This window comes from Eutrigla gurnardus (genome assembly GCF_963514095.1).
Source record: "Eutrigla gurnardus genome assembly, chromosome: 22".
Classification (NCBI taxonomy): Eukaryota; Metazoa; Chordata; class Actinopteri; order Perciformes; family Triglidae; genus Eutrigla; species Eutrigla gurnardus.
Genome location: NC_139933.1, coordinates 13,262,337 through 13,277,558, shown reverse-complemented (window position 1 = coordinate 13,277,558; position 15,222 = coordinate 13,262,337). Strand labels below are relative to the sequence as shown.

General features: G+C 44.1%; 1 protein-coding gene and 1 pseudogene across 9 annotated transcripts in view; one reads left to right on the top strand and one right to left on the bottom strand.

Moving 5' to 3' along the window:
• The window catches only part of LOC311008500 (microfibril-associated glycoprotein 4 pseudogene), a 242,541-nt pseudogene that overhangs the window by 22,738 nt on the left and 204,581 nt on the right, over window positions 1-15,222 (bottom strand). The gene's annotated exons all lie outside the window — the stretch shown is intronic.
• ankfn1a (ankyrin repeat and fibronectin type III domain containing 1a) overlaps window positions 530-15,222 on the top strand; it is a 62,480-nt gene continuing 47,787 nt past the window's right edge. For 7 of the 8 annotated variants that reach the window (XR_014599239.1, XR_014599240.1, XM_084040356.1 and 4 more), the window contains exons 1-5: window positions 531-739; window positions 3,061-3,188; window positions 3,563-3,796; window positions 6,109-6,317; window positions 10,980-11,230. Coding sequence is in view for 6 of the 8 variants with exons in the window: in XM_084040356.1 (XP_083896482.1) it covers window positions 3,073-3,188; window positions 3,563-3,796; window positions 6,109-6,317; window positions 10,980-11,230 (810 nt within the window). In the remaining 2 variants the exon portion in view is untranslated. Of the gene's footprint in view, window positions 740-3,060; window positions 3,189-3,562; window positions 3,797-6,108; window positions 6,318-10,979; window positions 11,231-15,222 lie in introns of all 8 variants that reach the window. The other variant, XM_084040358.1, reaches the window with a different exon arrangement.

Here is a 15,222-nt window from a genome sequence, read left to right as displayed (position 1 = left end):
ACGTCGTCACCTGCCTCGAATTCGGCATTTTGGCTGTTGCCATCTTGAAGTGACCATATTTGGTCAGCAGGTAGCCCCGCCCCTAAAGCATCCCCTGCTTTCTGGTCTGTTTGACTCTAAATGGACCATAATTTACTAAATGAACATCATGTTGGGTTGAAGAAGACTTGAAACTAGAGACTGAGACAAACTCATGTTTACAATGTTTACTGAGATAATCAATCAAGAGAGAAGTAGGCTCATTTTCTCAGACTTCTATATAATCAGCGAGGAGTCGCCCCCTAGTGGCCAGCAGAGAGAATGCAGCTTTAAGGGAGTTTTCTTTGTTTTATTATTGTGAAACTTGTCTTCTACTAGAAAAGACATGTGCTCTTTGGTTTGTGCAGTAGAAGAATCCCTTGAAAGTTAATCCCCACAAACATGAATCAGGATCCTCTGGTACCGGTCTGCACTGACTGGGTGTAGTCCTGCCCGGACCATCCCACCGAGCTCCCCAGTGACCTGATGGTGCCTGAGTGGGAGTCCCACCAGGATCGAGACTCGGCCGCTCCCAGATGTGGCTCTGGGCGTCCGTGCGGTGACCGAACCGCAGTGAAACCCGAGCTCCCTCCGGCACGGCAGGCTGTATTTTGGGATGTTTTACACGGGGCAGGACCAAGACACGTTACCAGCGTGAACAGATGTGTCTGCCCCGGGAGAAGCGACGCTGTTTCCGCGGAAGAACGAGGAGCCAAAGACGGTGAGTATCCGCGGCGGGGGTCGCGTGTCCGGACGCCGCCGGGTTACCGGACACTTCTCCGCGACCCGTCGGACTAAAGCGAAACCGAGGTTTTAACGGACAAAGACTGTGTCACCGTCCACTCTTCCGGTGCCGTGTGTTTGCTGACACAGACTTTAACTGGGAGCTCAACTGGGCTCTTCATGGTTGTTCTGGTTTCGGCTCTCAGCGGGTGTTTCCAGCTTTAATGACCGATTAGCCACGTGTGGTCGCAGCACCTCCTGTTGACACTTCGGATTTATTACAGATAGACGCGTCACATGTCGGTTATTATCGTTCTCGAACAACCTCACACACAGTTCAGCTGCTTCCCAGGAGAAACCTCACTTTAACATTAGTTAACGGTAGTTAACGTTACCAAACTAACAGGCTAGTTCTACAACTATAGAGAGCTGAGAACTAGTGATGGCCAGAGCTTCATTACTTCACTAGCCTCCCAGCCAAGTGGTTCGCAAAAAGGTTCATTTCTGGAGGCTTCATGTGCACACAAACTCCCCTGCTGGTCAAAGAGTGCTACATGAGTATTTAACGCTTTGAATGAGAATTGCATTCATCTTCATTATTTGTTGCATTTATGGTTCATGTATTGATCCAAATAAATACAATTTCTATTTGCATGTGTGTTCGTGTGTTTGCAATTACTGTAATACGTTTTTCAATATTACATTTTCGTCAATGACTGATAAGATGTCAGGACAGTTGTAGTTTTAAAGTGTTACAGTGTTTTAACAAGGAAGGAAGACAGTGTCAGGGATAAGTGCTTATGAACATTGAAGAGGGTGGTATGTGATTGTGCAACTGATATGGGCGGGTTTATTGATTTTTATTCAAAAACAATATTTATTCAACCGTGCTGGGATTTAGGTGATTTCTCTTTTTGGAGATAACTTGTCCTGCTTTGGAGAAAACTCTTTCACATGGCACTAATGAGGCTGGGATACCCTATTATCCATTTTTGGATAAATGCACTTCTGCCTCTCCCAATACACAAGGGGGTCATCTGTCCTACCAATTCTGACAGATATATCTGAACTTCAACAGTGGCGTCAGTGGCCACATTGTGTGTTCTTCTGGACTTCATCACTGTGGCATCTAAATGACACCATAGCCTGTTTCCGGAGAAGTAGACACAGATAATCTAAGTGAGGGTTACAATTAATCCAAATTGACTTACACAAAAGAAAAGAAAAGAAAATACCAACTACATTCTGTGATGATGTTGATGCTGCAGCTGCTGGAGATGGAGATGAATTTGTTTCATGTATTACATTTGCACACTTAGATGTGAGTCGTCTCACTGCTTCATCAGTTTCATTGGACTGAAAAAACAATCGGTTTAAATCTGGGGTCAACAAGTAATGTTGGAAGTGACATTATGCTAGAGCTCTGCAGAGTGTCAAGGTTTTCTCGCCACTAGTGTTACCAGTTAGCTACAGACTTAGTGTCTGACAAGCTAGTGTTACCAGTTAGCTATCGAACAAGCTAGTGTTACCAGTTAGCTACAGACCAACTATCTAACAAGCTAGTGTTACCAGTTAGCTATCGAACAAGCTAGTGTTACCAGTTAGCTACAGACCAACTATCTAACAAGCTAGTGTTACCAGTTAGCTACAGACTAACTATCTTACAAGCTAGTGTTACCAGTTATCCGAGACTAACTATCTACCAAGCTAGTGTTACCAGTTAGCTGCAGACTAACTATCTAACAAGCTAGTGTTACCAGTTAACTAACAAGCTAGTGTTACCAGTTAGCTGCAGACTAACTATCTAACAAGCCAGTGTTACCAGTTAACTAACAAGCTAGTGTTACCAGTTGACTTAAGACTAACTATCTACCAAGCTAGTGTTACCAGTTAGCTACAGACCAACTATCTAACAAGCTAGTTTTTACCAGTTATCCGAGACTAACTATCTACCAAGCTAGTGTTACCAGTTAGCTACAGACCAACTATCTAACAAGCTAGTGTTACCAGTTATCCGAGACTAACTATCTACCAAGATAGTGTTACCAGTTAGCTGCAGACTAACTATCTAACAAGCTAGTGTTACCAGTTAACTAACAAGCTATGTTACCAGTTAGCTGCAGCCTAACTATCTAACAAGCTAGTGTTACCAGTTAACTAACAAGCTAGTGTTACCAGTTGACTAAAGACTAACTATCTACCAAGCTAGTGTTACCAGTTAGCTGCAGACTAACTATCTAACAAGGTAGTGTGACCAGTTAACTATCTAAAAAGCTAGTGTTCCAGTTAGCTACAGACTAACTATCTGCTCCATTACAGATATGGCTGAAGATGTCCGTGGACTCTGATAACTCCGGTGTTTTACTGTCATTGCGAGACTCCAGGACTTCCTGCGTCTTCCAAGCCGAAGATGAGAAAGATGACGTCCCAGGAGCGGGAGAGGAGAGGTACCTGATATTTGTGATATTCTAATCGATTATATTTTAATGATTTGGAAAGCAAAGGAATCTGCAATGAATTGTGGAGCTAGAAACCTGAGCTACATTATGTTTCTGTTCATGCTGTTATGTGACCATTAATGTTGTGATGTGTAACGGACAATAGAACCAACAGGAAGTTTAAATGCTCAGGTGATCTCCATTCTGTCAGCTCACCACCTATGTGGCACATTTGAGGAAACATTTGCAGAGATTGAACACAATTACATTGTTCACCTGGATTGGTTGAATTTGGGTTAATTGTTGCGATCGCAAGCTCTGAAAATGCAGCTCCGGTCCCGGTCCGGGTCCTGGTCTTCAGCATCGTGTCTCTCGTCCCTCAGCGTCCTGGAGATGCTGAGCTACTCCAAGTTCTCCAGCCTGGAGACATGGCTGTGCATGCCGTCCTCGCTGCTGCTTCCCAGAGTGCTGGACTCCTCACACACCTCCTCCTCTTCCTCGCAAGCGTCCAACCACTCGTCCAATTCCCAGCCCGTCTCCTCGTCCTCCTCGTCCCCGGCCTCCCACTGCCGCCACTCCTCCTGCAGCGATCCAGGGTGGACAGACACACCGCTCAGGTGAGTCCTGATGTTTTACATCACTGCTGATTATCTTCTAGTGACTTGTGTTACATCTAAAGTCCATGCAAAGATGCAAATAGGGGCCAATGAGGCATTTTCAAATTTCAACCCCAGCATAACATTCTGGTGAGTCCACAAACCATCGGGTGATGTCGCCACTTGTTCCGTCCAGGCTGTGGTAACGTTCCACTAGATGATCCACACGTTATCTGAGATCATGAACACGTCAAACACAGAGACTTTACTCACTTTTACCAACAGTCCAGTGGAGGTCGACACAGCATTTGGGTTGAACCGGTGACCATGTTACCTGGTGACTCCTACACCAACACGTAACAGTTAATGGCTTCCATCTATTTTAAGCATTTATTTTCCACACCAACCATTCACTGCAGTTACTGGGAGCCGAGGGTCACCACCAGAGTTAACTCATTGACTTCCTGTCTGGCTCCAAGCTCATTGGTTCCTAAAGTAGATGTTAACGCCACCTGAATATATATTTTCTTTTTTATAGAAACAAAACGTCAGACAGCTGGTTGTTTGACTTCATTTCTGGTCTGAATATTTTCTGCTGACTGGAGGAGAAGACGCTGGTTTTTAACGGCGTTGGATTAGAATGTGTTGAGACTGTGGTCGGCTCTCAGACATCTCGTCCAGCCGGCGGAGACGCCGCTGTTCCTTGGCTCGTAAACGGTTCGTAAACGTTTCGTCTGGCTCCGTGGCAATGTTGTGTTGGGTGAGATAAGCCAGGATCCTGCAGGGAGCCTGAGGGGAAACGCTGGTGTTTATATATGTTTATTTAGGGAAATGCATCGCTGCTAATACGAGCACTCTGGAGGTGTATCTGGAGAACGAGGACTCGGCGAAGACCTGTAGAAAGGCTATAATGGGTTCACGTTTTAGGGAGGGATGGAATAATATATGACTTAATCTGGGATCAATTAAAAACACTCATAATTAGTTGATGGTGATGAATCAGGATGATAAATATCATGAGTGACTTGAATAAGCTGTCTGCTTGCTATCAAGGTGGAAAATTGTACAAAAAAATAACTGGATTTCAGCTTTAAACAGCCATTGTGTGGCTGTTGAATTTTCCTACTGCAAGTAAATGCAACATCAGTCTCCCTGGCACAAAGGCCTCGTGACTGATCAGCTCTGGATAATCTGTGATATCTGAAACACACACACACACACAGGTAAGGTAACACCCGTCTCCTTCAGCCGTAGACCTCCACCTCAGTTGTGTTTCCTTTCTCCGTACCTTTAAAACCAAACGGCAGCATCTAAAATTCTGATTGTGGTGGTCATCGTCATGGTCGCTGTGGTCGTCGCCACCGCTGTGTAACGTTGACGTGATGCGGTGAAACGTCATCGATGTGGAGTTGGACTCAACTGGTGGACTTTGTCTCGGGGAGGCAGAAGAAGCGAAGCCGGCGGGTCCGAGGGTCATGGAGGAGCAGCAGCTACGTGGTCTCGGCGGACAGGTATCAGGACTACTGGACCTGCATGTGTTCGCTCAGAGCTGTATGGGGGTCCCCTCTAGAGGCTGATGCTTTATGGAGGTCCCCTGCTGTATGGGGACCCCAGAGGCAGATGCTGTATGGGGGTCCCCTCTAGAGGATCATGCTGTATGGGGGTCACTGCCAGAGGTAGATGCTATATAGGGGTCCCCTCCGGGAGCTGATGCTGTATGGGGTCCTTGGCCTGGTAAAGTTTGGGAACCTGGCAGCCATGTCAGACCTCCTTGGACTCTGAACTTGATCCCAGTGTCGGGTTCACTATTGAATTAATCAGCTGGACATGGTCCGTTTAATATTTGTCCGGGAGCTTTTGATTGTACCACAGGGTCCTCATCAGCTGATGCAGGTTGCCCAGTTGTCATGTTTTTCACTTGAACACCTTAACGACTCTGAGATGAGATAGAAGTTTATTAATCCAGAAGGAAATTCTTGTTCCAGAACTCGATCGTAAAATGACAAAAAAAAGGATAAGAAAAAAATAATATAAATCGAGAAAATAATTTGTGATGGAAATGTGAATGCTGAAAGCCAACATTTAAAAGAGTTTTCAAAGCTCCTCTCAACTCCGATACCCACCGATATAAAAATAAAGTTCAATATTAAATAGTTTTAGTGGGATTTAAAAGTTGAATAAAGGCCTGATTGAAAGTCTTTATTCAGATCTTTGCATTGACTTTGTATGCAACCGTACGAAAGGTTTGTTTGCAACAGTGTTTGTTGTGAACGCAGCGTAACAGGAACATGGATGTTTGGTGTGAGGTCACATCTGCTCCTCCGTCTCTGCAGGTCAGAGGAGAGAGACTCCTCTTTCCTCACACCTGCCATGGGCAGGGAGATGCCGTTCCTGGCCACCTCCCTCCTTCCCATCCTCTCCTCCACGCCTGCTTCTGCCGTGGTGCTGTCAGCGGGAGACTCTGCCTCCCACGGATGTGTCAGCATCAGGAAACGCCGGCGACTCGCTGCCAGTCCTGGAGGACTCCACTGGAATGCTGCAGGTAAGAACGCTAACAATAACTGAACATTATAACCTTCATGAATACGATACAGGGAGGACATCTGTGTCACCCTGGAGCACCTTAAACTGTCATTCTCTCTGCTGTTTCAAGTCTTCTTCAATCCAGCATGATGTTCATTTAGTACATTGTGGTCCATTTAGAGTCAAACAGACCAGAAAGCAGGGGATGCTTTTGGGGGTGGGGCTACCTGCTGATTGAAAGGTCGCTACCAATGCAGTTAGATACTAAGATGATACGAAGAGTAAAAATATAATATAATCTATATAGAGGTAGTACTAACTAACTGCCTGGTCCAGTAACTGTAAAAGTAGAGCATCTAGTAGAATAAACATCTAAATTAGATGTTGTTTATGTGGTTTATAAAACTTCCCTGGGGTCCCGTGTTCCTCGTCAGTATGTTTCCCATGTTTCTATGAGTCACTAATGGGGACAACGATGTCTGAATGTGGTCCAGGACTGAGGGAGAACTCACTCGGAGCAACATCTCACCATTAATGTGCTGTTTTTATAGAGTGCTGCAGGAATGAGTCCTGAAGCTCAGACATGAGTCAGCAGTTTTACACTTCCTGTTCCCTCGACGTGTTTCTGGTTCGATGCCTGAAATCAGGTCTGAGTATAACACGAGCTGAAACGATTTTATAATTTTGTTTTACGATGTAAAAGACGTCAGTAAACACATCTCTGGTCGGCCTTTATCTTAGTGGTGGTGACCTGGAGTCACGTGACCTTGGTGACCGTGGTGCAGTTCCTTTATAGGCTAACCGTAGCTGTTTACTTCTGGTGGAGGTCATCCGTGTTAAGTCCTGGGCTGCGGTCTTTTTTGTTTCGGAAGGTTCCTAACTGAAGTAATGACCCGAAGTAATTAAGTGACCGCCATGATAAGAGCTGTTTGAATTCTCTAAATGCAAAGGAAAGGAGCTCCGATGCTTCCTTTCAGATCTCCTTTAGAATACGATACAACGGATCTTCCTTTACGAAACAAAAGGAGATTACGCTGCCCCACAATTTATTGCAAGAGCAACATTTAAAGTGAAAACAAACGATATGCCTGTTTGCATATCAACTACTTTCATGCATAAAAATATAGTCATTGGAATTGTGTTGATAAATGTGTGATAATAATTTAATGGTATTTGTATATTTATTTTAATCATGTTACGAATGTTTAAAAAAAACGAAACTAAAACAACAAATTAAATTATATGTAAATACAGCAAACTGTCCGTTAGGGAGAGAGTGAACGCTGGCGCGACTAGCTGCCACTGTTATGCTTTTTTGCCGTCCCTACTTCTTGACAGTGCAATTTGACTAGGGAATCTTGCTGTCAACACACTGCGGGAACTTTCCTGCTAACTTTAACGGATTAACCTGCATGGATCGCAGAGTCCTGGTTTGGTCCAGTATTTAGTCCTGGTTTGGTCCTGTGTTTAGTCCTGGTTTGGTCCAGTATTTAGTCCTGGTATGGTCCTGTGTTTAGTCCTGGTTTGGTCCTGTATTTAGTCCTGGTTTGGTCCTGTGTTTAGTCCTGGTTTGGTCCTGTGTTTAGTCCTGGTTTGATCCAGTATTCAGTCCTGGTTCGGTCCTGTGATTAGTCCTGGTTCTGTCCTGTGTTTAGTCCTGGTTTGATCCAGTATTCAGTCCTGGTTCGGTCCTGTGTTTAGTCCTGGTTTGGTCCAGTATTAAGTGAGGTCCAGTATTGAGCTTCCTGTTGGTCCCCCCATCCTTCAGCTCCACCCTCCTGGAGAATGATAATGAGCTTCCTGTTGGACAGATTCCAGGCAGCCTCCCTGTTGTTGACTTTAAAGTCTTTACAAAGATGTGTTGTGTTGATGGAGCAGCTACATTGTTAGCATAGCCTAGCACCCGTCAATCAGACCCCATTCAGAAAACAAGCATTTTAAAAGTAGTTAGCTTGTCGTCTTGCAGACAGACCTAACAAAGCATGACTTCAGACTGTATAATGATCTCCATCATTATGGAGTTATTTCAGTATCCCTTTCATCTGGTTATTGATTTTACATCACAGCTAAATAGTTTATTCTGTTTTCCTCCAGTCGTCACAATGAATCCTCGGCCCGTGAAGGATCCATCAGTTGGATCCTCTGAGTCAGGAAAAGAAGGTCACATTTCAGGGCAGCATTTGAAGGTGTAAAAAACATCTGACCATCCTGCTATGTTGATGTGGATGAATGTCCGTTTTCCTTCTATTCTATTTCTACAGTTTGCACTGGGGTCTCCATCCATCCTGCAGAGTGTGGTTTATGTAAGTTTAGGATTTTTCCACCGTCCCTCGGGTCAGTGAATCCCACAGAGTGAACATGCAGCCTCACCATCATCTTTCTCCTCCGATGTATTCCTCTGTTCATTGATCTCTCCGTTTTAAAGCCTCTCTGTGAATCGTTTGTTGGTTTCTTTCTTTCATCCTTTGTGTAGCCGTGAGTTATTTTCATCCTCCCACCGATGAGAGTTGAAGGTTGCTGATATCTCACAGCGCATCTGCTTATTCTGAAAGAAACCAGGAAGTTAAAGCAGAATCCTGTTTTTGTTGTCAGTTGCCATGGCAATCACCAACACCAGAATACCAAGCATGCCGTCGGTTCAACTTCCCACGACGGAACTACGACCTCCGACCTTTTAGACCACATCGCTGCGTCATGCGTGAACTTTAAGTCAGATTTTAATCGATTGAGAATGAAATCCTTGAATCCAGCAGGCAAACGATCAGCGGTGGTGGAACAACATCCTGATGTTTGCTGAGCTGGAAGTCGTTTCCTCTTTAGACTCAACAGGAAGTCAGCCGTCTCTTTTTTCTCATTACCTTTTTAAATCTAAAAAGTGAAGCGCTTTCCCTCAAGTTGAAGCTAGTTAATCTGCTCCAGTTTGTATCCTCTTTATTTTTATTGATGACCAGTCTGGATGTCTCTCTGCCTTCCGTCCATCAGAGGGAGCCAAGACTCCAGATCAGAGTCCTTGTCTGGTGGTGGTCCTGGACCTGCAGCTCTCACCACAAATTGACTCACAGGAGTCTTGTTTATTTATTTCAACATCCCAACTGAAGCTTAGACTTAGACAATGAATATTTATTTGAACTGGGGGCAAAAATCTGACTCCAGTTACATATGAATCCAGTATTAATGCTGAAACACAGCTGATCAAAGGGGATCTGTATGGATCAGCTAATCCTCGTCCCTTCCTGTGGGACTTTATTTCAGAAAAAAATATGTATGGTAGTCAACGGAGAGACAAAACATTTTTTTTATCCTGTTTGAATTGTGCCATGAACATGATGTATTTCAATTTAAAATATAATTTTAGACGTCAAAGCCTCATTTAGTAGTTTAACCGTCAGTTATAGTTTATACTTTTTACATGAAGGTAAAAAACTGGGTACTGTGTCTATGACTTCCATTTCGACGCTCTAAAGGTGTAGTCTCGTTTTCAACTTTTATTCTGAAGAAATAAATAGAGGTTTATGTGAATAAATCCGCTCCTTCAAAATAAAAGCGTGGAGTAGCTGCAGTATAAAGACATCCGGGAATCTCCGTCTGTTTCATCTCCTCCTGCAGTTTTAATGCAGCAGCTCAGCTGGTCTGACACCCGATCACACACACACACACACACACACATACACACACACACACACACACAGACACACACACACACACACACACACACACAGACATTTGCACACACACTTGGCTGAAGGAGTATGAAGCCGTGAACATGATGGCGGCTCCGTGTTGAAACTGACTTTTAAATGTGACATTTTGATTGGCCTCCAGTCGACAGCATCAGTCTCTCTACTTTCATCTTTTCATCTTTCATCTTCACATTTTTTTAGCCGATTGAAGGGAAAAACATGAAGCACAATAGCCTCAAAGAGAAATGCTAAATCTATAAAACTGATTATATATAGATACCACGTGAATATAATAATTATATAATATTATTATAGACATCAATACTTATTGTTATATTGGAAATGTTTACAAATTCATACTATTATAATATTTCATATAATATACTTGGGGATAGGTTAATTGGTGACTCTAAATTGCCCGTAGGTGTGAATGTGAGTGTGAATGGTTGTCTGTCTCTACATGTTGGCCCTGTGATAGACTGGCGTCCTGTCCAGGGTGTACCCTGCCTTCGCCCAATGACAGCTGGGATCGGCTCCAGCCCCCCCGCGACCCTGAATACAGGATAAGCGGTAGACGATGGATGGATTTAAATAACTTTAATTCTTTCATTTTTTTATTATTAGTTCTCACACGGCCTTATAAAGATTAGGGAATTATTTAGATAGCTATCATTAAGAGTAAAAAATGTATAAAAATATCTTCTAACACTATCTATTATTTATTTATTTTAGTTTGACAGTAAATTGTCCGTTTCTTGTTTGTGTGTGTGTGTGTGTGTGTGTGTGTGTGTGTGTGTGTGTGTGTGTGTGTGTGTGTGTGTGCATGTTCTTGTCCATGTGTGTGTGTGTGTGAGTGTGTGTGTGTGTGTGTGTGCGCGCGTGTGTGTGTGTGTGTGTGTGTGTGTGTGTGTGTGTGTGCATGCATGTGTGGTGTGTGTGTGCGTGTGTGTGTATCAGTGGTGTCCAGTAACAGCATGGGTTCTCTGGTTTCTCTCGTCCAGGTTTGGTGCAACGTGACTTCTGGTCACCTGATCCATCTCCCGTGTCGGCGGGGGACAGGACAGCAGGTGGAGGTGGGAGGAGCCTCCCCCTGGCGGAGGGGGGTGGGGCGGCGTGGGCCGGCGAGCGGGCTGCCCTGAGGAAGACGGTCTCGGTTGACGACCGTCTGCTGCAGCCGGCCGGCGGAGACCAACCTCACCTGAGACTGCTGAGTCGCCTGGAGAGAGGCAGGAAGAAGCTACGTGGCCTCCAGGTGAGTCTGATCAGATCTCAGATCAGTTCATAATGTTGGTGACTCAACGACATCTCTACAAACGCTGCTGTAATGACTTCTCTTCACAACAGGGGGCCACCACTTTATTTCATATAATAATAACGTTTATGTTGGCGTTGGTGTCCGGATTTAGTTCAGGTTAGATCTTGTGTCTTTACTTATTAGGGCCCGAGCGCCGACAACGTCGGGCAGCGAAGCCCTATTGAAATGCGAATGTTTTTTATTATTATTATTCTTATTTTTCTGCCACTTTGCGTGCCATTTTGGGGGCCTTAGCAAAATAATTAGCTTACCAAATTTGGTGTGCTAATAGAAAACGGCGAAAATTTTGATATTTTAAAGGTTTCATAGTTGGCCACAGAAAAGTGGCTCGCTAGCGCCACCTAACGCAAAGAAGGATGGCCAGCTCACACCGTAACTCCAATTAACTTGAAATTTTGCACAGATATGCAGATCCGTGAGCTCTACAAAAAATTAAATTATGGCACCAAAGTCCGCCTACCGAAATTTTCCGCCATTTTGAATTTTGTGAAAAACGCCTTTTTGCTAATTCCTCCTAAACCGTAGATCAGATTCTCACCAAATTTGCTGTGCATCATCATTAGACCAAGCTGGTCAAGTGCTATCAAAAGCTTTGTATAATGTCGTTGCATTCAGAAGTTATTAGCCAATGAACGTCAGAGGGGCGGGGCTCTAAAAATCAATACACATAACTCCACAATATTTAACCTAATCATCATTAAACTTGCAGATTATGTTGACATATGTCCCTGGAACATATCCTGAAAGTTTTATTAAAATTGACCACTCGGGGGCGCTACAGTAAATCAGCCATTTTTCAATTGTAAGGTTTGTATTTTAACTGACTCCTCCTACACCGTTGATCCGATTCCTACCAAACTTTTTGAGCCTGTTCTAGAGGCCTCGACGATTAAAAATCATCAAAAGGTCTTACATAAATCCTACGGGAGCGCAATTACGGCACCCTGAACATGGACGAATTTCATGCTTTGCCACAATACTCTAAACTGTTATAACTTCAGTGTCCATTGTCCGATCATGTTCAAACTTCTCACATTTGATGAGAATCCCACCCTGAACACGTCTGCACTGCAATTTTGACTCACAATCAGAGCGCCACCTATTGGCGACATGAAATATCATGTTTTTACACCCGTATAAGGTCAGAGTGTCGTGGAACTTTGCACCCCAGTCAAGCGTGATGACTTCAATCATCTGATACAATGATCAACACGACGATTAAGGCAAAAGAGAGGACTCAGGCAAGGGACGACCGGCAACGTGGTGGTGGCCGGGGACGACCCGCGCCGTGGCTGTGGCCGGGGACGACAGGCGCCAGCCGTGGCGGTGGCCGGGGACGACCCGAGCCGTGGCGGTGGCCGGGGACGACAGGCGCCAGCCATGGCGGTGGCCGGGGACGACCCGCCCCGTGGCGGTGGCCAGGCCAAGCGGTCCGACACGTCAGGCGGCCGTAGCACTAACCGAGTTACGTGCCATGCGAGGGCCCGTTATCACTGCTCGCAGTTTTAATTATTGTTCCATTTTTATCACAGGTTCAGTTCCACAAACCTGTAATATAAGTGATACAGACAATAATACACATTTATTTTCTGGCTGTCGCCATCTTGGTCTTTGGACGTCGTCGTTTGACTGTAAATGGACCATAATTGACGAAATGAACATCATGCTAGATTGCAGATGACTTGCAACTAGAGATTGAGACCATAAACTCATGTTTACAACGTTTACTGAGATAATAAATCAAGAGACAAGTAGGGTCATTTTCTCATAGACTTCTATACCATCAGGGAGGAGTCGCCCCCTGGTGGCCAGCAGAGAGAATGCAGCTATAAGGAGCTTGTTTGCTGCTGCTTTGTGTCTCTGTTGTGTGTCTATGAGTGTTGAACCTCTCCAGTTACAGTGAGTCAGTCAGACAGGCTGCCTGTCTGCTGCTCCACAGACGAATTAATCACATGCTTTTACCAGCTTCTCTCCTCAACACTGAAGCTGAACCATTCTGTTCTAACAATTTAATAATAATAATTATAATGTTTAATAATAATATAAGCAGCAGCAGTTTGATCCTGTTATCTTGATATCACCACTTATAATCTTCTCATGTGTGATTCTGTCCTCGTGTAAAGAAAACACCAGATGTAACAGAGAACAGGGAACGCTCAAAGACACAAAAGGCTGTTTCTCTCTTTTCATCTGTTGAATGAAGATAAAGCAACATCGTTATTTTCAGGAAACAACTTTGACCTCCGCTGTTACTAGAAAGCAGCTTCCTCTGTTTTCAGGTTTAACCTGCGAGCTGCTGCAGACGTGAACTCACACTGTCTTTACATTTACACATTACCAGATTCTTATCAAAACGTGTTACGTTTTATGAATTATGTATTATTGTCATCTACCTCATCATCCATTATTATTTTATGCTTGTTTTTCAGTCCCTTTTTGCACACAATTAAGTTTTTTACAGACCAAACAATTAATATTGATTTACCAATCTGAATATTAATATTGAATAGAAAAACAGTTACAGTACATTACAAGCTTCTAAAACTGAATGACTTTACTTGCTATTTTTTATTTTCATAATTATTATTAATGAAACAGCTTCATCTCAACTCCAAATGAGGCTAAAATGTCAAAATGTTGCATCTATTTAAGTCTATGTTTAAGTTTTCCTGGTCGCTCAGCATCGGTTTTTGTTTTTTTTTTGCCTGGTGGGCCCCGGGGCCCCTGTGTGCCTGGTGGGCTGGAGTTGTTGGTTCAGTTCTGTCCCTGTCTAAAGAGCAGATATGGTCTGATGAAGATAAGCTGTGTGTTAAAGTAGAAGCTCCACCCCGTTAGGTCAGGTAACACCACCTTTACATGTTAGTGGGGCAGCAGTGGAGGCCGGGGCTCTCGGGGCACCCGTCGGGGTTTTATTGTTTGGAGTTTTTCCTCTAAGAGGGTCGATGTTGTTGTGGAAAAGGCTGCTGCAGTAAATTCCTGCGTGCTGGTGCTGATGAAGTGGAGAAACCAGAGGCTCACATTAGTCCAGAGACCAGACCAGACTATGTGGAGAAACCAGAGACTGGCTGTGACCAAACAACAAGGTCTTTCTCGTATTTATGACTAGATTACCTTATTTGGAGTATTGATGGAGCAGCTACAATGTTAGCATAGCCTAGCAACCATCAACCAGACTCCATTCAGAAAACAAGCATTTTAAAAGTAGTTAGCTTGTCATCTTGCAGACAGTCCAACAAAGCATGACCTCACACTTTTTACTGATCACCATCATTATGGAATTATTTCAGCATCCTTTTCATCTGGTTATTGATATTAAATCACTGATATATAGCTTATTCTGGGTTCCTCCAACTGTGGTAAACCAGCCCACTTGCTAGATCCAGTGAATCCAACTTGGTGAAATCCACTGAACACCTCAGGATGATGTCGTGAACCCAGATAGGACGGTCTTTGGTTTCTGGTGGATCTGGGGACATAGAATGTACACAAACTTACCTTTTTCCTTTGAAAGTGTAAATATAGGAAAATAAAATCCACAACACAACAAACTTCTTTACATGATCATTCAAACTGAAACAAAAATGAAGCTTCAGCATCAGTGTTTCTATGTGACTTCAGTATATGTAAAGACAAATTTCCTGTAGGACCAAATATTTGTTTTTTAATGAAGTGGTGGAAACGTTTCCAGGTGTTAAGCGCCTGAACTGAGCAGCAGACTTCGTTGCTCTTATTTGGTTTGACGTGACGGCGGTATGAGGACGGAGGTGCAGCTGGCATCCTCTGTGCCTGGCAACTTTCTGCTCCGCTGTCTCAGTCAATAATAGATTTCCAGGCAACGCTGGCAGCCAGGTGACAGAAACATCCCGCCGCCTTGTCCTGTCACTCAGGACGATGGTGGAAAATCCTCCCGTTCCCTCGCTGTTGCTGTA